At 43.4% G+C, this 26,569-nt stretch overlaps 1 protein-coding gene across 1 annotated transcript in view; it reads right to left on the reverse strand.

The window, feature by feature from the left end:
• Positions 1–6,893: 6,893 nt before the first annotated feature.
• Positions 6,894–26,569, reverse strand: part of BBOF1 (basal body orientation factor 1) — a 168,846-nt gene continuing 149,170 nt past the window's right edge. The window contains exon 8 of the mRNA XM_053716305.1: positions 6,894–7,376. Within this exon, the coding sequence (XP_053572280.1) occupies positions 6,894–7,376 (483 nt within the window). The remainder of the gene's footprint in view (positions 7,377–26,569) is intronic.

Here is a 26,569-nt window from a genome sequence, read left to right on the forward strand (position 1 = left end):
ATTAAAAATAGCATTTCAAAACATCAAAACACGACTTTCGTCCTCAATATTCAAAATTTCAGAAACACTCTCCCTTCTGTGATAGTACAGTTCGTTTTCCGTGTCCGCCGGAACTTAGAAAGTTTTAGGGGGAGGTTTGCTGTGCAAAATCCGGAAGCCCTGTGAGCGTATTCCTCTTAGGACTAGGGACTACGGATCCTCAGAAAGGTCACAACTCCTCTGCAAATACACCAACGCGTTTCATCTGCTATCGTGCAGACTTCCTCAGGGAGAATAATAGGTATCGTGATACCGGTTAGCCTTGAAACCTTTCAATATAAACCCTCCATTATTAACCTATTGGTTAAATGTCTTTCTGTTCAAAACACCACCGGATACCTCAGGGTCCTAAAACCCCAAATTCTAAGGCACTTATAAAGAAAGTCTCAATAATTAAAATACATGCTGGTAAATTCATATCACGGCAAGATACATATACAATTCATCATACATGTTTCATATATAGCGAATAAACAATTGATCCACATTTTAAAAATTTTTTTTATATGTCTATAGTCAACATATACTACTGTTGGTAAAAATACTTGATAACTATGCCCTATATATACTTTGAACTGAATTATAACTTTAAAAGAAAACATCCAAAAGTATGAATTTCCATTAAGATACATTTAACATAATTCATATGATTTTTTTAAAAAACAGACAGAAGCATGAACATTATACAATCCTAAATATTCATCACCAGGAAAAGATTACAAAGAATTCATTTCTCACAATAAGATCAGGAGTAATTGTTCCCTGATAAAAATGAATTAAAAATTGATTAAAAATCGATTAAAAATGAGGAAAAATACGGGAAGAATTTTTTAATATTTAGATAAACTCAAAAAATAATAATAATGACCTCTAAATTGATATATATATATATATACATACATACATATATATATATATATATATACATATACATATATCTAAAAGTGAATAAAAGACCCCAAGGAACTATTAAAATTCTAAAAGATTAAAAAATTAAAAATTTAATGATTTACATGAAATCTAAACAAAAACTACATAAAAGCAGCAATATCAATATCTATGTTTAATCCTTTTGGCTGCAAACATTTTAATTTCTGGATCCAGAAAGTTTCCTGTTTCCTTAAGCTTATTAATCTATTACTACAGCTACTTGGTATCAAATCAATGACCTGTATTTTAAGAGACCTTGAGTCACCCCCATGAAACTCTGCAAAATGTAGGGGTACACTGTGTTTGTCACTTTTTTCTTTTATATTATATAAACATTCATTAAAAAAACTTATGGACAATAAAAATATTGTGTTTAGGGCTGCAGATAAGGGGGGAGGGATTGTCATACAAAAGAGGGAGGATTACCTAGCAGAAGCGTACAATTTGTTAAAAGATACAGATACGTATTGTATTATGGAAGGGAACCCTACAAAAGAATACCAATTAGAGTTTAATAAAATATTAGCGGCAGCGAAAATGGAAGGAATTCTTAATAATGATGAGTTTAGATATTTGCAGGAAAATGAACCAAGGGTCCCAATATTCTATCACCTACCCAAGGTGCATAAGAATATACAGAAACCACCAGGAAGGCCCATAATCTCAGGGATTAATTCCCTGAGTGATAAGGTCTCAAAGTATATTGATTTTTACCTACAACCTATCGTTAAAGAGACTAGGTCATACATTAAAGACACCACGCAGACCATCAATTTATTTGAGGGTTTAGAATGGAAGGAAAGCTACTGCTGGGTAACCTGTGATGTGTCAGCCCTCTATACCTCAATACCACATGAAAAGGGACTGAGGGCCCTAGAGTTTGAATTAAGGAATTGGAATTTTCAGGTTGATCAACTAAACTTTATCCTAAAGTGCACTAAATTTATTTTGGAGCATAATTATTTTATATTTGAAGATGTGTTTTATAGGCAAGTGAAGGGAACGGCGATGGGGACTACATTTGCCCCATCGTACGCGAATATTTATATGCACAGGTTCGAGAATGAGAAAATTTGGAATAACAATCCGTTTGAAAATAATATTATTAAATATCATCGCTATATAGATGATGTAATCATCCTGTGGGACGGAGATGACTCTTCCGTTAATAGTTTCCTAATGTATATTAATAATAATGATTTTAATTTGAGCTTCACTGGGAAACATTCCAGGACAAGAATTGAATTCCTTGACTTATGTTTATATATTGATGAAAGTTTTAAAACAGCAGTTGTTAATTATAGGAAACAAACAGATAGGAATAGCTACATTGATAACAAGAGTGCACACCTTAACAGATGGAAGGAGAATGTACCTTATGGACAGTTCTTGAGATTAAGGCGGAACTGTACTCATATTAATACTTTTGAAGAAGAAGCTAAAAATATGTCCTCTAAATTCCTGGAAAAGGGTTATAAAAAAGAAATAATAGAACAGGCATATGACAGAGCTCATAAAATAGATAGAGATTCAGTATTGAAACCTAATAATAAGAAGTTAGCCTCTGTTAATAATGATACTTTAAGGTTTATTACCTCTTACAATGAGGGACATAAAATTATTAAAAATGTTATCAAAAAACATTGGGGAGTCCTAAAGACGGATCCTGTCCTTGCACCAACTTTAACAGAGACACCAGTGTTTACTTTTAAAAAAGGAAAGAACCTTAAAAACCTTCTGGCTCCCAGTAAGTTGAGGAAAGTAGAAATTAATAAATCAATAAGAAGTAATTGGCTGAGTCTAAAACCAGGTACATATAAATGTGGCAAGAAGGTCTGCAGTATGTGTAAGCACATTAACAAGGAAACTAAATTTAAAGATAGTGAGGGCCTGAGGTTTTTTGACATCAAATGTAGATGTACTTGTGACACCACGTATGTGGTTTATCTACTGTCCTGTGGTTGTGACAAAATTTACATAGGGCGTACTAAAAGGAAAATCAAACGTAGGTTCTCAGAGCATTTATATAATATAAAAGAAAAAAGTGACAAACACAGTGTACCCCTACATTTTGCAGAGTTTCATGGGGGTGACTCAAGGTCTCTTAAAATACAGGTCATTGATTTGATACCAAGTAGCTGTAGTAATAGATTAATAAGCTTAAGGAAACAGGAAACTTTCTGGATCCAGAAATTAAAATGTTTGCAGCCAAAAGGATTAAACATAGATATTGATATTGCTGCTTTTATGTAGTTTTTGTTTAGATTTCATGTAAATCATTAAATTTTTAATTTTTTAATCTTTTAGAATTTTAATAGTTCCTTGGGGTCTTTTATTCACTTTTAGATATATGTATATGTATATATATATATATATATGTATGTATGTATATATATATATATATATCAATTTAGAGGTCATTATTATTATTTTTTGAGTTTATCTAAATATTAAAAAATTCTTCCCGTATTTTTCCTCATTTTTAATCGATTTTTAATCAATTTTTAATTCATTTTTATCAGGGAACAATTACTCCTGATCTTATTGTGAGAAATGAATTCTTTGTAATCTTTTCCTGGTGATGAATATTTAGGATTGTATAATGTTCATGCTTCTGTCTGTTTTTTAAAAAAATCATATGAATTATGTTAAATGTATCTTAATGGAAATTCATACTTTTGGATGTTTTCTTTTAAAGTTATAATTCAGTTCAAAGTATATATAGGGCATAGTTATCAAGTATTTTTACCAACAGTAGTATATGTTGACTATAGACATATAAAAAAATTTTTTAAAATGTGGATCAATTGTTTATTCGCTATATATGAAACATGTATGATGAATTGTATATGTATCTTGCCGTGATATGAATTTACCAGCATGTATTTTAATTATTGAGACTTTCTTTATAAGTGCCTTAGAATTTGGGGTTTTAGGACCCTGAGGTATCCGGTGGTGTTTTGAACAGAAAGACATTTAACCAATAGGTTAATAATGGAGGGTTTATATTGAAAGGTTTCAAGGCTAACCGGTATCACGATACCTATTATTCTCCCTGAGGAAGTCTGCACGATAGCAGATGAAACGCGTTGGTGTATTTGCAGAGGAGTTGTGACCTTTCTGAGGATCCGTAGTCCCTAGTCCTAAGAGGAATACGCTCACAGGGCTTTCGGATTTTGCACAGCAAACCTCCCCCTAAAACTTTCTAAGTTCCGGCGGACACGGAAAACGAACTGTACTATCACAGAAGGGAGAGTGTTTCTGAAATTTTGAATATTGAGGACGAAAGTCGTGTTTTGATGTTTTGAAATGCTATTTTTAATAATAAACATTGTAAGTGTGAAATTTTAGAGCGCTGGTGTCACTGTGTTTATTATTGCACTTGAGTCCTGTTTGCGCTTTTTTCTTTCAGTTGGAAAGTATAGTGAGAGGTACCAGCACACACACAGTCATGTTACTGTATATATCAGTAATAAGTTCTCACCTAGAGTACTGTGTATAGTGAGAGGTACCAGCACACACAGTAGAAGAGGTTTCATGAAGTCCTACCGACTGTAAGGAGGTGTAATGCTATATACCATCTAGTACTGATAGTATTGGGTATAAGTATTAGTATTGGGTATAAGAGGTATAGATAGTATTGGGTATAAGAAGTATAGATAGTATTGGGTATAAGAGGTATAGATAGTATTGGGTATACGATGTATAGATAGTATTGGGTATAAGAGGTATAGATAGTATTGGGCATAAGAGGTATAGATAGTATTGGGTATTAAAGGTATAGATAGTATTGGGTATAAGAGGTATAGATAGTATTGGGTATAAGAGGTATAGATAGAATTGGGTATAAGAGGTATAGATAGTATTGAGTATAAGAGGTATGGATAGTATTGGGTATAAGAGGTATAGATAGTATTGGGTATAAGAAGTATAGATAGTTTTGGGTATAAGAGGTATAGATAGTATTGGGCATAAGAGGTATAGATAGTATTGGGTATAAGAGGTATATATAGTATTGGGTATTAGAGGTATAGATAGTATTGGGTATAAGAGTTATAGATAGTATTGGGTATAAGAAGTATAGATAGTATTGGGTATAAGAGGTATAGATAGTATTGGGTATAAGAGGTATAGATAGTATTGGGTATAAGAGGTATAGATAGTATTGGGTATAAGAGGTATAGATAGTATTGGGTATAAGAGGTATAGATAGTATTGGGTATAAGAGGTATAGATAGTATTGGGTATAAGAGGTATAGATAGTATTGGGTATAAGAGGTATAGATAGTATTGGGTATAAGAGGTATAGATAGTATTGGGAATAAGAGGTATAGATAGTATTGGGAATAAGAGGTATAGATAGTATTGGGTATAAGAGGTATAGATAGTATTGGGTATAAGAGGTATAGATAGTATTGGGTATAAGAGGTATAGATAGTATTGGGTATAAGAGGTATAGATAGTATTGGGTATAAGAGGTATAGATAGTATTGGGTATAAGAGGTATAGATAGTATTGGGTATAAGAGGTATAGATAGTATTGGGCATAAGAGGTATAGATAGTATTGGGCATAAGAGGTATAGATAGTATTGGGCATAAGAGGTATAGATAGTATTGGGCATAAGAGGTATAGATAGTATTGGGCATAAGAGGTATAGATAGTATTGGGCATAAGAGGTATAGATAGTATTGGGCATAAGAGGTATAGATAGTATTGGGCATAAGAGGTATAGATAGTATTGGGCATAAGAGGTATAGATAGTATTGGGCATAAGAGGTATAGATAGTATTGGGCATAAGAGGTATAGATAGTATTGGGTATAAGAGGTATAGATAGTATTGGGCATAAGAGGTATAGATAGTATTGGGCATAAGAGGTATAGATAGTATTGGGCATAAGAGGTATAGATAGTATTGGGCATAAGAGGTATAGATAGTATTGGGCATAAGAGGTATAGATAGTATTGGGCATAAGAGGTATAGATAGTATTGGGTATAAGAGGTATAGATAGTATTGGGTATAAGAGGTATAGATAGTATTGGGTATTAGAGGTATAGATAGTATTGGGTATAAGAGGTATAGATAGTATTGGGTATTAGAGGTATAGATAGTATTGGGTATAAGAGGTATAGATAGTATTGGGTATTAGAGGTATAGATAGTATTGGGTATAAGAGGTATAGATAGTATTGGGTATAAGAGGTATAGATAGTATTGGGCATAAGAGGTATAGATAGTATTGGGTATTAAAGGTATAGATAGTATTGGGTATAAGAGGTATAGATAGTATTGGGTATAAGAGGTATAGATAGTATTCGGTATAAGAGGTATAGATAGTATTGGGTATTAGAGGTATAGATAGTATTGGGTATAAGAGGTATAGATAGTATTGGGTATACGAGGTATAGATAGTATTGGGTATAAGAGGTATAGATAGTATTGGGCATAAGAGGTATAGATAGTATTGGGTATACGATGTATAGATAGTATTGGGTATAAGAGGTATAGATAGTATTGGGTATTAGAGGTATAGATAGTATTGGGTATAAGAGGTATAGATAGTATTGGGTATAAGAGGTATAGATAGTATTGGGTATAAGAGGTATAGATAGTATTGGGCATAAGAGGTATAGATAGTATTGGGTATAAGAGGTATAGATAGTATTGGGTATAAGAGGTATAGATAGTATTGGGCATAAGAGGTATAGATAGTATTGGGTATAAGAGGTATAGATAGTATTGGGCATAAGAGGTATAGATAGTATTGGGTATAAGAGGTATAGATAGTATTGGGCATAAGAGGTATAGATAGTATTGGGTATAAGAGGTATAGATAGTATTGGGTATAAGAGGTATAGATAGTATTGGGCATAAGAGGTATAGATAGTATTGGGTATAAGAGGTATGATCTTGCATATGACGGTTACCATTTCTCGGCCTCTGCTAGGTCCTGGTGTACATCATTGGTGCTGTGCTCTTTGTTATGGAAGGTTCTGATCTTGGGATATGGTTCTGCTCCTGAGGTTGCGATCATCATCTTTCCTAGATACGCTTCGTGTGCCATGTGCCTATAATGGTTCCTGCTGGCGACAATCTCCTGCTTCACCTGTGCAAGGGCCTCTAAGAAGAAATATTCTAGCTCTGTCCGTTCCTCAACAATATTCCGAGCCAGCTTTTTGACCCTGTTAATCTCTCGATCCTTTATCTCCAGCATCTTGTGTAGTTTCTGCACCTGCCCAGAATGCTCTTGTGTTTGCTGCTGTCTTGTCACCTGGTTCTCCAGTTCTAGAGTCACTTGTTCTAGAGCAGACTCCAGGCTTCTGACCTTCTGCTGAAGCTCCTGGACCTGCGTTTTCTTCTGAGCCGTCTGAAGTACCTTCTCTTGTACTAACATCTGATTGGTTTCCTGTCTCAGCACATAGTAAATAAGGATACGGTTATATAATAAAAAGTAATGTGAATTTGCTGTGTCAGAAGATAATGATGCAAACGTGACTGTAACTTCATGAAGACAAGTTACAAACTGGCCTCATAAAGATATTAGGGCTTGGTCAGCAGTACCTGTGGTGTAGATATTGTGCTGGCATCTGACTAGTCTTGTATACCTCACAGATTATGCAAATTATTATTAGCCACATAAACAGCAGTATCAATACCTTATTAGCCACATAGACAGCAGTATTACTCCCATATTAGCCACATAGACAAAAGTATCAATACCTTAATAGCCACATAGACATTGTGTAGGTTGAGGAGTAGATGTATTGGGTCAGAAGAGGACAAGTTGGAGGCAGTACTGCTGGATTAGAGTAAGTAATTGTGTAGGGTGAGGTTGTGGTGGGTCAGTACTAGGCGTGAAGGGGGCAGTACTGTTGGATTAGAGTATGTAATTGTGTAGGGTGAGGTTGTGTTGGGTCAGTACTAGGTGTGAAGGGGGCAGTACTGCTGGATTAGAGTATGTAATTGAGTAGGGTGAGGTTGTGTTGGGTCAGTACTAGGTGTGAAGGGGCAGTATTGCTGGATTAGAGTATGTAATTGTGTAGGGTGAGGTTGTGATGGGTCAGTACTAGGTGTGAAGGGGACAGTACTGCTGGATTAGAATATGTAATTGTGTAGGGTGAGATTGTGTTGGGTCAGTACTAGGTGTGTAGGGGGCAGTACTACTGGATTAGAGTATGTAATTGTGTAGGGTGAGGTTGTGTTGGGTCAGTACTTGGTGTGAAGGGGCAGTACTGTTGGATTAGAGTATGTAATTGTGTAGGGTGAGGTTGTGATGGGTCAGTACTAGGTGTGAGGGGGGCAGTACTGCTGGATTAGAGTATGTAATTGTGTAGGGTGAGGTTGTGTTGGGTCAGTACTAGGTGTGAAGGGGCAATACTGCTGGATTAGAGTATGTAATTGTGTAGGGTGAGGTTGTGTTGGGTCAGTACTAGGTGTGAAGGGGCAGTACTGCTGGATTAGAGTATGTAATTGTGTAGGGTGAGGTTGTGTTGGGTCAGTACTAGGTGTGAAGGGGCAGTACTGCTGGATTAGAGTAAGTAAGTGTGTAGGGTGAGGTTGTGTTGGGTCAGTACTATGTGTGAAGGGGGGCAGTACTACTGGATTAGAGTATGTAATTGTGTAGGGTGAGGTTGTGTTGGGTCAGTACTAGGTGTGAAGGGGGCAGTACTGTTGGATTAGAGTATGTAATTGTGTAGGGTGAGGTTGTGTTGGGTCAGTACTAGGTGTGTAGGGGGCAGTACTGTTGGATTAGAGTATGTAATTGTGTAGGGTGAGGTTGTGTTGGGTCAGTACTAGGTGTGAAGGGGGCAGTACTGCTGGATTAGAGTATGTAATTGTGTAGGGTGAGGTTGTGATGGGTCAGTACTAGGTGTGAAGGGGCAGTACTGCTGGATTAGAGTATGTAATTGTGTAGGGTGAGGTTGTGTTGGGTCAGTACTATGTGTGAGGGGGGCAGTACTGCTGGATTAGAGTATGTAATTGTATAGGGTGAGGTTGTGTTGGGTCAGTACTAGGTGTGAAGGGGGCAGTACTGCTGGATTAGAGTATGTAATTGTGTAGGGTGAGGTTGTGTTGGGTCAGTACTAGGTGTGAAGGGACAGTACTGCTGGATTAGAGTATGTAATTGTGTAGGGTGAGGTTGTGTTGGGTCAGTACTAGGTGTGAAGGGGACATTACTGCTGGATTAGAGTATGTAATTGTGTAGGGTGAGGTTGTGTTGGGTCAGTACTAGGTGTGAAGGGGACAGTACTGTTGGATTAGAGTATGTAATTGTGTAGGGTGAGGTTGTGTTGGGTCAGTACTAGGTGTGAAGGGGACAGTACTGCTGGATTAGAGTATGTAATTGTGTAGGGTGAGGTTGTGTTGGGTCAGTACTAGGTGTGAAGGGGCAGTACTGCTGGATTAGAGTATGTAATTGTGTAGGGTGAGGTTGTGTTGGGTCAGTACTAGGTGTGAAGGGGGCAGTATTGCTGGATTAGAGTATGTAATTGTGTAGGGTGAGGTTGTGTTGGGTCAGTACTAGGTGTGTAGGGGGCAGTATTGCTGGATTAGAGTATGTAATTGTGTAGGGTGAGGTTGTGTTGGGTCAGTACTAGGTGTGTAGGGGGCAGTACTGCTGGATTAGAGTATGTAATTGTGTAGGGTGAGGTTGTGTTGGGTCAGTACTAGGTGTGAGGGGGCAGTACTACTGGATTAGAGTATGTAATTGTGTAGGGTGAGGTTGTGTTGGGTCAGTACTAGGTGTGAAGGGGCAGTACTACTGGATTAGAGTATGTAATTGTGTAGGGTGAGGTTGTGTTGGGTCAGTACTAGGTGTGAAGGGGGCAGTACTATTGGATTAGAGTATGTAATTGTGTAGGGTGAGGTTGTGTTGGGTCAGTACTAGGTGTGAAGGGACAGTACTGCTGGATTAGAGTATGTAATTGTATAGGGTGAGGTTGTGTTGGGTCAGTACTAGGTGTGAGGGGGGCAGTACTGCTGGATTAGAGTATGTAATTGTGTAGGGTGAGGTTGTGTTGGGTCAGTACTAGGTGTGTAGGGGGCAGTACTGCTGGATTAGAGTATGTAATTGTGTAGGGTGAGGTTGTGTTGGGTCAGTACTAGGTGTGTAGGGGGCAGTACTGCTGGATTAGAGTATGTAATTGTGTAGGGTGAGGTTGTGATGGGTCAGTACTAGGTGTGAAGGGGGCAGTACTGCTGGATTAGAGTATGTAATTGTGTAGGGTGAGGTTGTGTTGGGTCAGTACTAGGTGTGAAGGGGCAGTACTACTGGATTAGAGTATGTAATTGTGTAGGGTGAGGTTGTGTTGGGTCAGTACTAGGTGTGAAGGGGGCAGTACTATTGGATTAGAGTATGTAATTGTGTAGGGTGAGGTTGTGTTGGGTCAGTACTAGGTGTGAAGGGGGCAGTACTGCTGGATTAGAGTATGTAATTGTGTAGGGTGAGGTTGTGTTGGGTCAGTACTAGGTGTGAAGGGACAGTACTGCTGGATTAGAGTATGTAATTGTATAGGGTGAGGTTGTGTTGGGTCAGTACTAGGTGTGAGGGGGGCAGTACTGCTGGATTAGAGTATGTAATTGTGTAGGGTGAGGTTGTGTTGGGTCAGTACTAGGTGTGTAGGGGGCAGTACTGCTGGATTAGAGTATGTAATTGTGTAGGGTGAGGTTGTGTTGGGTCAGTACTAGGTGTGTAGGGGGGCAGTACTGCTGGATTAGAGTATGTAATTGTGTAGGGTGAGGTTGTGATGGGTCAGTACTAGGTGTGAAGGGGGCAGTACTGCTGGATTAGAGTATGTAATTGTGTAGGGTGAGGTAGTGTTGGGTCAGTACTAGGTGTGAAGGGGCAGTACTGCTGGATTAGAGTATGTAATTGTGTAGGGTGAGGTTGTGTTGGGTCAGTACTAGGTGTGTAGGGGGCAGTACTGCTGGATTAGAGTATGTAATTGTGTAGGGTGAGGTTGTGTTGGGTCAGTACTAGGTGTGTAGGGGGCAGTACTGCTGGATTAGAGTATGTAATTGTGTAGGGTGAGGTTGTGATGGGTCAGTACTAGGTGTGAAGGGGGGCAGTACTACTGGATTAGAGTATGTACTTGTGTAGGGTGAGGTTGTGTTGGGTCAGTACTAGGTGTGAAGGGGGCAGTACTGTTGGATTAGAGTATGTAATTGTGTAGGGTGAGGTTGTGTTGGGTCAGTACTAGGTGTGAAGGGGCAGTATTGCTGGATTAGAGTATGTAATTGTGTAGGGTGAGGTTGTGTTGGGTCAGTACTAGGTGTGAAGGGGCAGTACTGCTGGATTAGAGTATGTAATTGTGTAGGGTGAGGTTGTGTTGGGTCAGTACTAGGTGTGAAGGGGGCAGTACTGCTGGATTAGAGTATGTAATTGTGTAGGGTGAGGTTGTGTTGGGTCAGTACTAGGTGTGAAGGGGGCAGTACTGCTGGATTAGAGTATGTAATTGTGTAGGGTGAGGTTGTGTTGGGTCAGTACTAGGTGTGAAGGGGCAGTACTGCTGGATTAGAGTATGTAATTGTGTAGGGTGAGGTTGTGTTGGGTCAGTACTAGGTGTGAAGGGGGCAGTACTGCTGGATTAGAGTATGTAATTGTGTAGGGTGAGGTTGTGTTGGGTCAGTACTAGGTGTGAAGGGGCAGTACTGCTGGATTAGAGTATGTAATTGTGTAGGGTGAGGTTGTGTTGGGTCAGTACTAGGTGTGAAGGGGGCAGTACTGCTGGATTAGAGTATTTAATTGTGTAGGGTGAGGTTGTGTTGGGTCAGTACTAGGTGTGAAGGGGGCAGTACTGTTGGATTAGAGTATGTAATTGTGTAGGGTGAGGTTGTGTTGGGTCAGTGCTAGGTGTGTAGGGGGCAGTATTGCTGGATTAGAGTATGTAATTGTGTAGGGTGAGGTTGTGTTGGGTCAGTACTAGGTGTGAAGGGGGCAGTACTGCTGGATTAGAGTATGTAATTGTGTAGGGTGAGGTTGGGATGGGTCAGTACTAGGTGTGAAGGGGGCAGTACTGCTGGATTAGAGTATGTAATTGTGTAGGGTGAGGTTGTGTTGGGTCAGTACTAGGTGTGAAGGGGGCAGTACTGCTGGATTAGAGTATGTAATTGTGTAGGGTGAGGTTGTGTTGGGTCAGTACTAGGTGTGAAGGGGGCAGTACTGCTGGATTAGAGTATGTAATTGTGTAGGGTGAGGTAGTGTTGGGTCAGTACTAGGTGTGAAGGGGGCAGTACTGCTGGATTAGAGTATGTACTTGTGTAGGGTGAGGTTGTGTTGGGTCAGTACTAGGTGTGAAGGGGGCAGTACTGTTGGATTAGAGTATGTAATTGTGTAGGGTGAGGTTGGGATGGGTCAGTACTAGGTGTGAAGGGGGCAGTACTGCTGGATTAGAGTATGTAATTGTGTAGGGTGAGGTTGTGTTGGGTCAGTACTAGGTGTGAAGGGGGCAGTACTGCTGGATTAGAGTATGTACTTGTGTAGGGTGAGGTTGTGTTGGGTCAGTACTAGGTGTGAAGGGGGCAGTATTGCTGGATTAGAGTATGTAATTGTGTAGGGTGAGGTTGTGTTGGGTCAGTACTAGGTGTCTAGGGGGCAGTACTGCTGGATTAGAGTATGTAATTGTGTAGGGTGAGGTTGTGTTGGGTCAGTACTAGGTGTGTAGGGGCAGTACTGCTGGATTAGAGTATGTAATTGTGTAGGGTGAGGTTGTGTTGGGTCAGTACTAGGTGTGAAGGGGCAGTACTGCTGGATTAGAGTATGTAATTGTGTAGGGTGAGGTTGTGTTGGGTCAGTACTAGGTGTGAAGGGGGCAGTACTGCTGGATTAGAGTATGTAATTGTGTAGGGTGAGGTTGTGTTGGGTCAGTACTAGGTGTGTAGGGGGCAGTATTGCTGGATTAGAGTATGTACTTGTGTAGGGTGAGGTTGTGTTGGGTCAGTACTAGGTGTGAAGGGGCAGTACTGCTGGATTAGAGTATGTAATTGTGTAGGGTGAGGTTGTGTTGGGTCAGTACTAGGTGGGAAGGGGCAGTACTGCTGGATTAGAGTATGTAATTGTGTAGGGTGAGGTTGTGTTGGGTCAGTACTAGGTGTGAAGGGGGCAGTATTGCTGGATTAGAGTATGTAATTGTATAGGGTGAGGTTGTGTTGGGTCAGTACTAGGTGTGAAGGGGGGCAGTACTACTGGATTAGAGTATGTACTTGTGTAGGGTGAGGTTGTGTTGGGTCAGTACTAGGTGTGAAGGGGGCAGTACTGTTGGATTAGAGTATGTAATTGTGTAGGGTGAGGTTGTGTTGGGTCAGTACTAGTTGTGAAGGGGCAGTACTGTTGGATTAGAGTATGTAATTGTGTAGGGTGAGGTTGTGTTGGGTCAGTACTAGGTGTGAAGGGGCAGTACTACTGGATTAGAGTATGTACTTGTGTAGGGTGAGGTTGTGTTGGGTCAGTACTAGGTGTGAAGGGGGCAGTATTGCTGGATTAGAGTATGTAATTGTGTAGGGTGAGGTTGTGTTGGGTCAGTACTAGGTGTCTAGGGGGCAGTACTGCTGGATTAGAGTATGTAATTGTGTAGGGTGAGGTTGTGTTGGGTCAGTACTAGGTGTGAAGGGTCAGTACTGCTGGATTAGAGTATGTAATTGTGTAGGGTGAGGTTGTGTTGGGTCAGTACTAGGTGTGAAGGGGGCAGTACTGCTGGATTAGAGTATGTAATTGTGTAGGGTGAGGTTGTGCTGGGTCAGTACTATATGTGAAGGGGGCAGTATTGCTGGATTAGAGTATGTAATTGTGTAGGGTGAGGTTGTGTTGGGTCAGTACTAGGTGTGAAGGGGCAGTACTGCTGGATTAGAGTATGTAATTGTGTAGGGTGAGGTTGTGTTGGGTCAGTACTAGGTGTGAAGGGGCAGTACTGCTGGATTAGAGTATGTAATTGTGTAGGGTGAGGTTGTGTTGGGTCAGTACTAGGTGTGAAGGGGGCAGCATTGCTGGATTAGAGTATGTAATTGTGTAGGGTGAGGTTGTGTTGGGTCAGTACTAGGTGTGAGGGGGGCAGTATTGCTGGATTAGAGTATGTAATTGTGTAGGGTGAGGTTGTGTTGGGTCAGTACTAGGTGTGAAGGGGCAGTACTGCTGGATTAGAGTATGTAATTGTGTAGGGTGAGGTTGTGTTGGGTCAGTACTAGGTGTGAAGGGGGCAGTACTGCTGGATTAGAGTATGTAATTGTGTAGGGTGAGGTTGTGTTTTGTCAGTACTAGGTGTGTAGGGGGCAGTACTGCTGGATTAGAGTATGTAATTGTGTAGGGTGAGGTTGTGTTGGGTCAGTACTAGGTGTGAAGGGGGCAGTACTGCTGGATTAGAGTATGTAATTGTGTAGGGTGAGGTTGTGTTGGGTCAGTACTAGGTGTGAAGGGGGCAGTACTGTTGGATTAGAGTATGTAATTGTGTAGGGTGAGGTTGTGTTGGGTCAGTACTAGGTGTGAAGGGGCAGTACTGCTGGATTAGAGTATGTAATTGTGTAGGGTGAGGTTGTGTTGGGTCAGTACTAGGTGTGTAGGGGGCAGTACTGTTGGATTAGAGTATGTAATTGTGTAGGGTGAGGTTGTGTTGGGTCAGTACTATGTGTGTAGGGGCAGTACTGCTGGATTAGAGTATGTAATTGTGTAGGGTGAGGTTGTGTTGGGTCAGTACTAGGTGTGTAGGGGGCAGTACTGTTGGATTAGAGTATGTAATTGTGTAGGGTGAGGTTGTGTTGGGTCAGTACTATGTGTGTAGGGGGCAGTACTGCTGGATTAGAGTATGTAATTGTGTAGGGTGAGGTTGTGTAGGGTCAGTACTAGGTGTGAAGGGGGAAGTACTGCTGGATTAGATTATGTAATTGTGTAGGGTGAGGTTGTGTTGGGTCAGTACTAGGTGTGTAGGGGGCAGTATTGCTGGATTAGAATATGTAATTGTGTAGGGTGAGGTTGTGTTGGGTCAGTACTATGTGTGAGGGGGGCTGTACTGCTGGATTAGAGTATGTAATTGTGTAGGGTGAGGTTGTGTTGGGTCAGTACTAGGTGTGAAGGGGGCAGTACTGTTGGATTAGAGTATGTAATTGTGTAGGGTGAGGTTGTGTTGGGTCAGTACTAGGTGTGAAGGGGCAGTACTGCTGGATTAGAGTATGTAATTGTGTAGGGTGAGGTTGTGTTGGGTCAGTACTAGGTGTGAAGGGGCAGTACTGCTGGATTAGAGTATGTAATTGTGTAGGGTGAGGTTGTGTTGGGTCAGTACTAGGTGTGAAGGGGCAGTACTGTTGGATTAGAGTATGTAATTGTGTAGGGTGAGGTTGTGTTGGGTCAGTACTAGGTGTGAAGGGGCAGTATTGCTGGATTAGAGTATGTAATTGTGTAGGGTGAGGTTGTGTTGGGTCAGTATTAGGTGTGAAGGGGCAGTACTGCTGGATTAGAGTATGTAATTGTGTAGGGTGAGGTTGTGTTGGGTCAGTACTAGGTGTGTAGTGGGCAGTACTGCTGGATTAGAGTATGTAATTGTGTAGGGTGAGGTTGTGTTGGGTCAGTACTAGGTGTGTAGTGGGCAGTACTGCTGGATTAGAGTATGTAATTGTGTAGGGTGAGGTTGTGTTGGGTCAGTACTAGGTGTGAAGGGGCAGTATTGCTAGATTAGAGTATGTAATTGTGTAGGGTGAGGTTGTGTTGGGTCAGTACTAGGTGTGAAGGGGCAGTACTGCTGGATTAGAGTATGTAATTGTGTAGGGTGAGGTTGTGTTGGGTCAGTACTAGGTGTGAAGGGGGCAGTACTGTTGGATTAGAGTATGTAATTGTGTAGGGTGAGGTTGTGTTGGGTCAGTACTAGGTGTGAAGGGGCAGTATTGCTGGATTAGAGTATGTAATTGTGTAGGGTGAGGTTGTGTTGGGTCAGTACTAGGTGTGAAGGGGGCAGTACTGTTGGATTAGAGTATGTAATTGTGTAGGGTGAGGTTGTGATGGGTCAGTACTAGGTGTGAAGGGGGGCAGTACTACTGGATTAGAGTATGTACTTGTGTAGGGTGAGGTTGTGTTGGGTCAGTACTAGGTGTGAAGGGGGCAGTACTGTTGGATTAGAGTATGTAATTGTGTAGGGTGAGGTTGTGTTGGGTCAGTACTAGGTGTGAAGGGGGCAGTACTGTTGGATTAGAGTATGTAATTGTGTAGGGTGAGGTTGTGTTGGGTCAGTACTATGTGTGTAGGGGGCAGTACTGCTGGATTAGAGTATGTAATTGTGTAGGGTGAGGTTGTGTTAGGTCAGTACTAGGTGTGAAGGGGGCAGTACTGCTGGATTAGAGTATGTAATTGTGTAGGGTGAGGTTGTGTTGGGTCAGTACTAGGTGTGAAGGGGGGCAGTACTGCTGGATTAGAGTATGTAATTGGGTAGGGTGAGGTTGTGTTGGGTCAGTACTAGGTGTGAAGGGGCAGTACTGCTGGATTAGAGTATGTAATTGTGTAGGGTGAGGTTGTGTTGGGTCAGTACTAGGTGTGAAGGGGGCAGTACTGCTGGATTAGAGTATGTAATTGTTTAGGGTGAGGTTGTGTTGGGTCAGTACTAGGTGTGTAGGGGGCAGTATTGCTGGATTAGAGTATGTAATTGTGTAGGGTGAGGCTGTGTTGGGTCAGTACTAGGTGTGAAGGGGCAGTACTGCTGGATTAGAGTATGTAATTGTGTAGGGTGAGGTTGTGTTGGGTCAGTACTAGGTGTGAAGGGGGGCAGTATTGCTGGATTAGAGTATGTAATTGTGTAGGGTGAGGTTGTGTTGGGTCAGTACCTAGGTGTGTAGGGGGCAGTACTGCTGGATTAGAGTATGTAATTGTGTAGGGTGAGGTTGTGTTGGGTCAGTACTAGGTGTGAAGGGGGCAGTACTGCTGGATTAGAGTATGTAATTGTGTAGGGTGAGGTTGTGTTGGGTCAGTACTAGGTGTGAAGGGGGCAGTATTGCTGGATTAGAGTATGTAATTGTGTAGGGTGAGGTTGTGTTCGGTCAGTACTAGGTGTGAAGGGGGCAGTATTGCTGGATTAGAGTATGTAATTGTGTAGGGTGAGGTTGTGTTGGGTCAGTACTAGGTGTGAAGGGGCAGTACTGCTGGATTAGAGTATGTAATTGTGTAGGGTGAGGTTGTGTTGGGTCAGTACTAGGTGTGTAGGGGGCAGTACTGCTGGATTAGAGTATGTAATTGTGTAGGGTGAGGTTGTGTTGGGTCAGTACTAGGTGTGTAGGGGGCAGTACTGCTGGATTAGAGTATGTAATTGTGTAGGGTGAGGTTGTGTTGGGTCAGTGCTAGGTGTGTAGGGGGCAGTATTGCTGGATTAGAGTATGTAATTGTGTAGGGTGAGGTTGTGTTGGGTCAGTACTAGGTGTGAAGGGGGCAGTACTGCTGGATTAGAGTATGTAATTGTGTAGGGTGAGGTTGTGTTGGGTCAGTACTAGGTGTGTAGGGAGCAGTACTGCTGGATTAGAGTATGTAATTGTGTAGGGTGAGGTTGTGTTGGGTCAGTACTATGTGTGAAGGGGGCAGTACTGCTGGATTAGAGTATGTAATTGTGTAGGGTGAGGTTGTGTTGGGTCAGTACTAGGTGTGAAGGGGGCAGTACTGCTGGATTAGAGTATGTACTTGTGTAGGGTGAGGTTGTGTTGGGTCAGTACTAGGTGTGAAGGAGCAGTACTGTTGGATTAGAGTATGTAATTGTGTAGGGTGAGGTTGTGTTGGGTCAGTACTAGGTGTGAAGGGGGCAGTACTGCTGGATTAGAGTATGTAATTGTGTAGGGTGAGGTTGTGTTGGGTCAGTACTAGGTGTGAAGGGGGCAGTACTTGCTGGATTAGAGTATGTAATTGTGTAGGGTGAGGTTGTGTTGGGTCAGTACTAGGTGTGAAGGGGGCAGTACCTGCTGGATTAGAGTATGTAATTGGGTAGGGTGAGGTTGTGTTGGGTCAGTACTAGGTGTGAAGGGGCAGTACTGCTGGATTAGAGTATGTAATTGTGTAGGGTGAGGTTGTGTTGGGTCAGTACTAGGTGTGAAGGGGGCAGTACTGCTGGATTAGAGTATGTAATTGTTTAGGGTGAGGTTGTGTTGGGTCAGTACTAGGTGTGTAGGGGGCAGTACTGCTGGATTAGAGTATGTAATTGTGTAGGGTGAGGTTGTGTTGGGTCAGTACTAGGTGTGAAGGGGCAGTACTGCTGGATTAGAGTATGTAATTGTGTAGGGTGAGGTAGTGTTGGGTCAGTACTAGGTGTGAAGGGGGCAGTACTGCTGGATTAGAGTATGTAATTGTGTAGGGGTGAGGTTGTGTTGGGTCAGTACTAGGTGTGAAGGGGGCAGTACTGCTGGATTAGAGTATGTAATTGTGTAGGGTGAGGTAGTGTTGGGTCAGTACTAGGTGTGAAGGGGGCAGTACTGCTGGATTAGAGTATGTAATTGTGTAGGGTGAGGTTGTGTTGGGTCAGTACTAGGTGTGTAGGGGGCAGTACTGCTGGATTAGAGTATGTACTTGTGTAGGGTGAGGTTGTGTTGGGGTCAGTACTAGGTGTGAAGGGGCAGTATCTGCTGGATTATAGTATGTAATTGTGTAGGGTGAGGTTGTGTTGGGGTCAGTACTAGTGTCGTGAGGGGGCAGTACTGCTGGATTAGAGTATGTAATTGTGTAGGGTGAGGTTGTGTTGGGTCAGTACTAGGTGTGTAGGGGCAGTACTGCTGGATTAGAGTATGTAATTGTGTAGGGTGAGGTTGTGTTGGGGTCAGTACTAGTGTGAAGGGGGCAGTACTGCTGGATTAGAGTATGTAATTGTGTAGGGTGAGGTTTGTGTTGGGTCAGTACTAGGTGTGAAGGGGGCAGTACTGCTGGATTAGAGTATGTAATTGAGTAGGGTGAGGGTCAGTACTAGGTGTGTAGGGGGCAGTATTGCTGGATTAGAGTATGTAATTGTGTAGGGTGAGGTTGTGTTGGGTCAGTACTAGGTGTGAAGGGGGCAGGTACTGCCTGGATTAGAGTATGTAATTGTGTAGGGTGAGGTAGTGTTGGGTCAGTACTAGGTGTGAAGGGGGCAGTACTGCTGGATTAGAGTATGTAATTGTGTAGGGTGAGGTTGTGTTGGGTCAGTACTAGGTGTGAAGGGGCAGTACTGCTGGATTAGAGTATGTAATTGTGTAGGGTGAGGTTGTGTTGGGTCAGTACTAGGTGTGAAGGGGGCAGGTACTGCTGGATTAGAGTATGTAATTGTGTAGGGTGAGGTTTGTGTATGGGTCAGTACTAGGTGTGAAGGGGGCGAGTACTGCTGGATTAGAGTATGTAATTGTGTAGGGTGAGGTTGTGTTGGGTCAGTACTAGGTGTGTAGGGGGCAGTACTGCTGGATTAGAGTATGTAATTGTTGTAGGGTGAGGTTGTGTTGGGTCAGTACTAGGTGTGAAGGGGGCAGTACTGCCTGGATTAGAGTATGTAATTGTGTAGGGTGAGGTTGTGTTGGGTCAGTACTAGGTGTGAAGGGGGCAGTACTGCTGGATTAGAGTATGTAATTGTGTAGGGTGAGGTTGTGTTGGGTCAGTACTAGGTGTGAAGGGGGCAGTACTGCTGGATTAGAGTATGTAATTGTGTAGGGTGAGGTTGTGTTGGGTCAGTACTAGGTGTGAAGGGGCAGTACTGCTGGAATAGATTATGTAAATGTGTAGGGTGAGGTTGTGTTGGGGTCAGTACTAGGTGTGAAGGGGGCAGTACTGCTGGATTAGAGTATGTAATTGTGTAGGGTGAGGTTGTGTTGGGTCAGTACTAGGTGTGAAGGGGGCAGTACTGCTGGATTAGAGTATGTAATTGTGTAGGGTGAGGTTTGTGTTGGGTCAGTACTAGGTGTGAAGGGGGCAGTACTGCTGGATTAGAGTATGTAATTGTGTAGGGTGAGGTGTGGTTGGGTCAGTACTAGGTGTGAAGGGGGCAGTATCTGCTGGATTAGAGTATGTAATTGTGTAGGGTGAGGTTGTGTTGGGTCAGTACTAGGTGTGAAGGGGGCAGTACTGCTGGATTAGAGTATGTAATTGTGTAGGGTGAGGTTGTGTTGGGTCAGTACTAGGTGTGAAGGGGGCAGTACTGCTGGATTAGAGTATGTAATTGTGTAGGGTGAGGTTGTGTTGGGTCAGTACTAGGTGTGAAGGGGGCAGTACTGCTGGATTAGAGTATGTAATTGTGTAGGGTGAGGTTGTGTTGGGTCAGTACTAGGTGTGAAGGGGCAGTACTGCTGGATTAGAGTATGTAATTGTGTAGGGTGAGGTTGTGTTGGGTCAGTACTAGGTGTGAAGGGGGCAGTACTGCTGGATTAGAGTATGTAATTGTGTAGGGTGAGGTTGTGTTGGGTCAGTACTAGGTGTGAAGGGGGCAGTACTTGCTGGATTAGAGTATGTAATTGTGTAGGGTGAGGTTGTGTTGGGTCAGTACTAGGTGTGAAGGGGGCAGTACTGCTGGATTAGAGTATGTAATTGTGTAGGGTGAGGTTGTGTTGGGTCAGTACTAGGTGTGAAGGGGCAGTACTGCTGGATTAGAGTATGTAATTGTGTAGGGTGAGGTTGTGTTGGGTCAGTACTAGGTGTGAAGGGGGCAGTACTGCTGGATTAGAGTATGTAATTGTGTAGGGTGAGGTTGTGTTGGGTCAGTACTAGGTGTGAAGGGGGCAGTACTGCTGGATTAGAGTATGTAATTGTGTAGGGTGAGGTTGTGTTGGGTCAGTACTAGGTGTGAAGGGGGCAGTACTGCTTGGATTAGAGTATGTAATTGTGTAGGGTGAGGTTGTGTTGGGTCAGTACTAGGTTGTGAAGGGGGCAGTACTGTTGGATTAGAGTATGTAATTGTGTAGGGTGAGGTTGTGTTGGGTCAGTACTAGGTGTGAAGGGGGCAGTACTGCTGGATTAGAGTATGTAATTGTGTAGGGTGAGGTTGTGTTGGGTCAGTACTAGGTGTGAAGGGGGCAGTATTTGCTGGATTAGAGTATGTAATTGTGTAGGGTGAGGTTGTGTTGGGTCAGTACTAGGTGTGTAGGGGGCAGTACTGCTGGATTAGAGTATGTAATTGTGTAGGGTGAGGTTGTGTTGGGTCAGTACTAGGTGTGAAGGGGGCAGTACTGCTGGATTAGAGTATGTAATTGTGTAGGGTGAGGTTGTGTTGGGTCAGTACTAGGGTGTGTAGGGGGCAGTACTGCTGGATTAGAGTATGTAATTGTGTAGGGTGAGGTTGTGTTGGGTCAGTACTAGGTGTGAAGGGGGCAGTACTGCTGGATTAGAGTATGTAATTGTGTAGGGTGAGGTTGTGTTGGGTCAGTACTAGGTGTGTAGGGGGCAGTACTGCTGGATTAGAGTATGTAATTGTGTAGGGTGAGGTTGTGTTGGGTCAGTACTAGGTGTGTGAAGGGGGCAGTACTGCTGGATTAGAGTATGTAATTGTGTAGGGTGAGGTTGTGTTGGGTCAGTACTAGGTGTGAAGGGGGCAGTACTGCTGGATTAGAGTATGTAATTGTGTAGGGTGAGGTTGTGTTGGGTCAGTACTAGGTGTGAAGGGGGCAGTACTGCTGGATTAGAGTATGTAATTGTGTAGGGTGAGGTTGTGTTGGGTCAGTACTAGGTGTGAAGGGGGCAGTACTGCTGGATTAGAGTATGTAATTGTGTAGGGTGAGGTTGTGTTGGGTCAGTACTAGGTGTGAGGGGGGGCAGTACTGCTGGATTAGAGTATGTAATTGTGTAGGGTGAGGTTGTGTTGGGTCAGTACTAGGTGTGAAGGGGGCAGTACTGCTGGATTAGAGTATGTAATTGTGTAGGGTGAGGTTGTGTTGGGTCAGTACTAGGTGTGAAGGGGGCAGTACTGCTGGATTAGAGTATGTAATTGTGTAGGGTGAGGTTGTGTTGGGTCAGTACTAGGTGTGAAGGGGGCAGTACTGCTGGATTAGAGTATGTAATTGTGTAGGGTGAGGTTGTGTTGGGTCAGTACTAGGTGTGAAGGGGGCAGTACTGCTGGATTAGAGTATGTAATTGTGTAGGGTGAGGTTGTGTTGGGTCAGTACTAGGTGTGAAGGGGGCAGTACTGCTGGATTAGAGTATGTAATTGTGTAGGGTGAGGTTGTGTTGGGTCAGTACTAGGTGTGAAGGGGGCAGTACTGCTGGATTAGAGTATGTAATTGTGTAGGGTGAGGTTGTGTTGGGTCAGTACTAGGTGTGTAGGGGGCAGTACTTGCTGGATTAGAGTATGTAATTGTGTAGGGTGAGGTTGTGTTGGGTCAGTACTAGGTGTGAAGGGGGCAGTACTGCTGGATTAGAGTATGTAATTGTGTAGGGTGAGGTTGTGTTGGGTCAGTACTAGGTGTGAAGGGGGCAGTACTGCTGGATTAGAGTATGTAATTGTGTAGGGTGAGGTTGTGTTGGGTCAGTACTAGGTGTGAAGGGGGCAGTACTGCTGGATTAGAGTATGTAATTGTGTAGGGTGAGGTTGTGTTGGGTCAGTACTAGGTGTGAAGGGGGCAGTACTGCTGGATTAGAGTATGTAATTGTGTAGGGTGAGGTTGTGTTGGGTCAGTACTAGGTGTGAAGGGGCAGTATCTGCTGGATTAGAGTATGTAATTGTGTAGGGTGAGGTAGTGTTGGGTCAGTACTAGGTGTGAAGGGGGCAGTACTGCTGGATTAGAGTATGTAATTGTGTAGGGTGAGGTTGTGTTGGGTCCAGTACTAGGTGTGAAGGGGGCAGTACTGCTGGATTAGAGTATGTAATTGTGTAGGGGTGAGGGTTGTGTTGGGTCAGTACTAGGTGTGAAGGGGCAGTACTGCTGGATTAGAGTATGTAATTGTGTAGGGTGAGGTTGTGGTTGGGTCAGTACTAGGTGTGTAGGGGGCAGTACTGCTGGATTAGAGTATGTAATTGTGTAGGGTGAGGTTGTGTTGGGTCAGTACTAGGTGTGTAGGGGGCAGTACTGCTGGATTAGAGTAAGTAATTGTGTAGGGTGGAGGTTGTGTTGGGTCAGTTACTAGGTGTGAAGGGGGCAGTACTGCTGGATTAGAGTATGTAATTGTGTAGGGTGAGGTTGTGTTGGGTCAGTACTAGGTGTGAAGGGGGCAGTACTGCTGGATTAGAGTATGTAATTGTGTAGGGTGAGGTTGTGTTGGGTCAGTACTAGGTGTGTAGGGGGCAGTACTGCTGGATTAGAGTATGTAATTGTGTAGGGTGAGGTTGTGTTGGGTCAGTACTAGGTGTGAAGGGGGCAGTACTGCTGGATTAGAGTATGTAATTGTGTAGGGTGAGGTTGTGTTGGGTCAGTACTAGGTGTGAAGGGGGCAGTACTGCTGGATTAGAGTATGTAATTGTGTAGGGTGAGGTTGTGTTGGGTCAGTACTAGGTGTGTAGGGGGCAGTACTGCTGGATTAGAGTATGTAATTGTGTAGGGTGAGGTTGTGTTGGGTCAGTACTAGGTGTGAAGGGGGCAGTACTGCTGGATTAGAGTATGTAATTGTGTAGGGTGAGGTTGTGTTGGGTCAGTACTAGGTGTGAAGGGGGCAGTACTGCTGGATTAGAGTATGTAATTGTGTAGGGTGAGGTTGTGTTGGGTCAGTACTAGGTGTGAGGGGGCAGTACTGCTGGATTAGAGTATGTACTTGTGTAGGGTGAGGTTGTGTTGGGTCAGTACTAGGTGTGAAGGGGCAGTACTGCTGGATTAGAGTATGTAATTGTGTAGGGTGAGGTTGTGTTGGGTCAGTACTAGGTGTGAAGGGGCAGTACTGCTGGATTAGAGTATGTAATTGTGTAGGGTGAGGTTGTGTTGGGTCAGTACTAGGTGTGAAGGGGGCAGTACTGCTGGATTAGAGTATGTAATTGTGTAGGGTGAGGTTGTGTTGGGTCAGTACTAGGTGTGAAGGGGGCAGTACTGCTGGATTAGAGTATGTAATTGTGTAGGGTGAGGTTGTGTTGGGTCAGTACTAGGTGTGAAGGGGCAGTACTGCTGGATTAGAGTATGTAATTGTGTAGGGTGAGGTTGTGTTGGGTCAGTACTAGGTGTGAAGAGGGCAGTACTGCTGGATTAGAGTATGTAATTGTGTAGGGTGAGGTTGTGTTGGGTCAGTACTAGGTGTGAAGGGGGCAGTACTGCTGGATTAGAGTATGTAATTGTGTAGGGTGAGGTTGTGTTGGGTCAGTACTAGGTGTGAAGGGGCAGTACTGCTGGATTAGAGTATGTAATTGTGTAGGGTGAGGTTGTGTTGGGTCAGTACTAGGTGTGTAGGGGGCAGTACTGCTGGATTAGAGTATGTAATTGTGTAGGGTGAGGTTGTGTTGGGTCAGTACTATGTGTGAGGGGGGCAGTACTACTGGATTAGAGTATGTAATTGTGTAGGGTGAGGTTGTGTTGGGTCAGTACTAGGTGTGAAGGGGCAGTACTGCTGGATTAGAGTATGTAATTGTGTAGGGTGAGGTTGTGATGGGTCAGTACTAGGTGTGAAGGGGCAGTACTGCTGGATTAGAGTATGTAATTGTGTAGGGTGAGGTTGTGTTGGGTCAGTACTAGGTGTGAGGGGGGGATTACTGCTGGATTAGAGTATGTAATTGTGTAGGGTGAGGTTGTGTTGGGTCAGTACTAGGTGTGAAGGGGGCAGTACTGTTGGATTAGAGTATGTAATTGTGTAGGGTGAGGTTGTGTTGGGTCAGTACTAGGTGTGAAGGGGACAGTATTGCTGGATTAGAGTATGTAATTGTGTAGGGTGAGGTTGTGTTGGGTCAGTACTAGGTGTGAGGGGGGCAGTACTACTGGATTAGAGTATGTAATTGTGTAGGGTGAGGTTGTGTTGGGTCAGTACTAGGTGTGAAGGGGCAGTACTGTTGGATTAGAGTATGTAATTGTGTAGGGTGAGGTTGTGTTGGGTCAGTACTAGGTGTGAAGGGGCAGTACTGCTGGATTAGAGTATGTAATTGTGTAGGGTGAGGTTGTGTTGGGTCAGTACTAGGTGTGAAGGGGCAGTACTGCTGGATTAGAGTATGTAATTGTGTAGGGTGAGGTTGTGTTGGGTCAGTACTAGGTGTGAAGGGGGCAGTATTGCTGGATTAGAGTATGTAATTGTGTAGGGTGAGGTTGTGTTGGGTCAGTACTAGGTGTGAAGGGGGCAGTACTGCTGGATTAGAGTATGTAATTGTGTAGGGTGAGGTTGTGTTGGGTCAGTACTAGGTGTGAAGCGGCAGTACTGCTGGATTAGAGTATGTAATTGTGTAGGGTGAGGTTGTGGTGGGTCAGTACTAGTTGTGAAGGGGGACAGTACTGCTGGATTAGAGTATGTAATTGTATAGGGTGAGGTTGTGTTGGGTCAGTACTAGGTGTGAAGGGGGCAGTACTGCTGGATTAGAGTATGTAATTGTGTAGGGTGAGGTAGTGTTGGGTCAGTACTAGGTGTGTAGGGGGCAGTACTGCTGGATTAGAATATGTAATTGTGTAGGGTGAGGTTGTGTTGGGTCAGTACTAGGTGTGTAGGGGGCAGTATTGCTGGATTAGAGTATGTAATTGTGTAGGGTGAGGTTGTGTTGGGTCAGTACTAGGTGTGTAGGGGGCAGTACTGCTGGATTAGAGTATGTAATTGTGTAGGGTGAGGTTGTGTTGGGTCAGTACTAGGTGTGAAGGGGCAGTACTGCTGGATTAGAGTATGTAATTGTGTAGGGTGAGGTTGTGTTGGGTCAGTACTAGGTGTGTAGGGGGCAGTATTGCTGGATTAGAGTATGTAATTGTGTAGGGTGAGGTTGTGTTGGGTCAGTATTAGGTGTGAAGGGGCAGTACTGCTGGATTAGAGTATGTAGTTGTGTAGGGTGAGGTTGTGTTGGGTCAGTACTAGGTGTGAAGGGGGCAGTACTGCTGGATTGGAGTATGTAATTGTTTAGGGTGAGGTTGTGATGGGTCAGTACTAGGTGTGAAGGGGGCAGTATTGCTGGATTAGAGTATGTAATTGTGTAGGGTGAGGTTGTGTTGGGTCAGTACTAGGTGTGTAGGGGGCAGTATTGCTGGATTAGAGTATGTAATTGAGTAGGGTGAGGTTGTGTTGGGTCAGTACTAGGTGTGAAGGGGGCAGTATTGCTGGATTAGAGTATGTAATTGTGTAGGGTGAGGTTGTGTTGGGTCAGTACTAGGTGTGAAGGGGGCAGTACTGCTGGATTAGAGTATGTAATTGTGTAGGGTGAGGTTGTGTTGGGTCAGTACTAGGTGTGAAGCGGCAGTACTGCTGGATTAGAGTATGTAATTGTGTAGGGTGAGGTTGTGGTGGGTCAGTACTAGTTGTGAAGGGGGACAGTACTGCTGGATTAGAGTATGTAATTGTATAGGGTGAGGTTGTGTTGGGTCAGTACTAGGTGTGAAGGGGGCAGTACTGCTGGATTAGAGTATGTAATTGTGTAGGGTGAGGTAGTGTTGGGTCAGTACTAGGTGTGAAGGGGACAGTACTGCTGGATTAGAGTATGTAATTGTGTAGGGTGAGGTTGTGTTGGGTCAGTACTAGGTGTGTAGGGGGCAGTACTGCTGGATTAGAATATGTAATTGTGTAGGGTGAGGTTGTGTTGGGTCAGTACTAGGTGTGTAGGGGGCAGT

Source organism: Bombina bombina, chromosome 6, assembly GCF_027579735.1.
Source record: "Bombina bombina isolate aBomBom1 chromosome 6, aBomBom1.pri, whole genome shotgun sequence".
Lineage (NCBI taxonomy): Eukaryota > Metazoa > Chordata > Amphibia > Anura > Bombinatoridae > Bombina > Bombina bombina.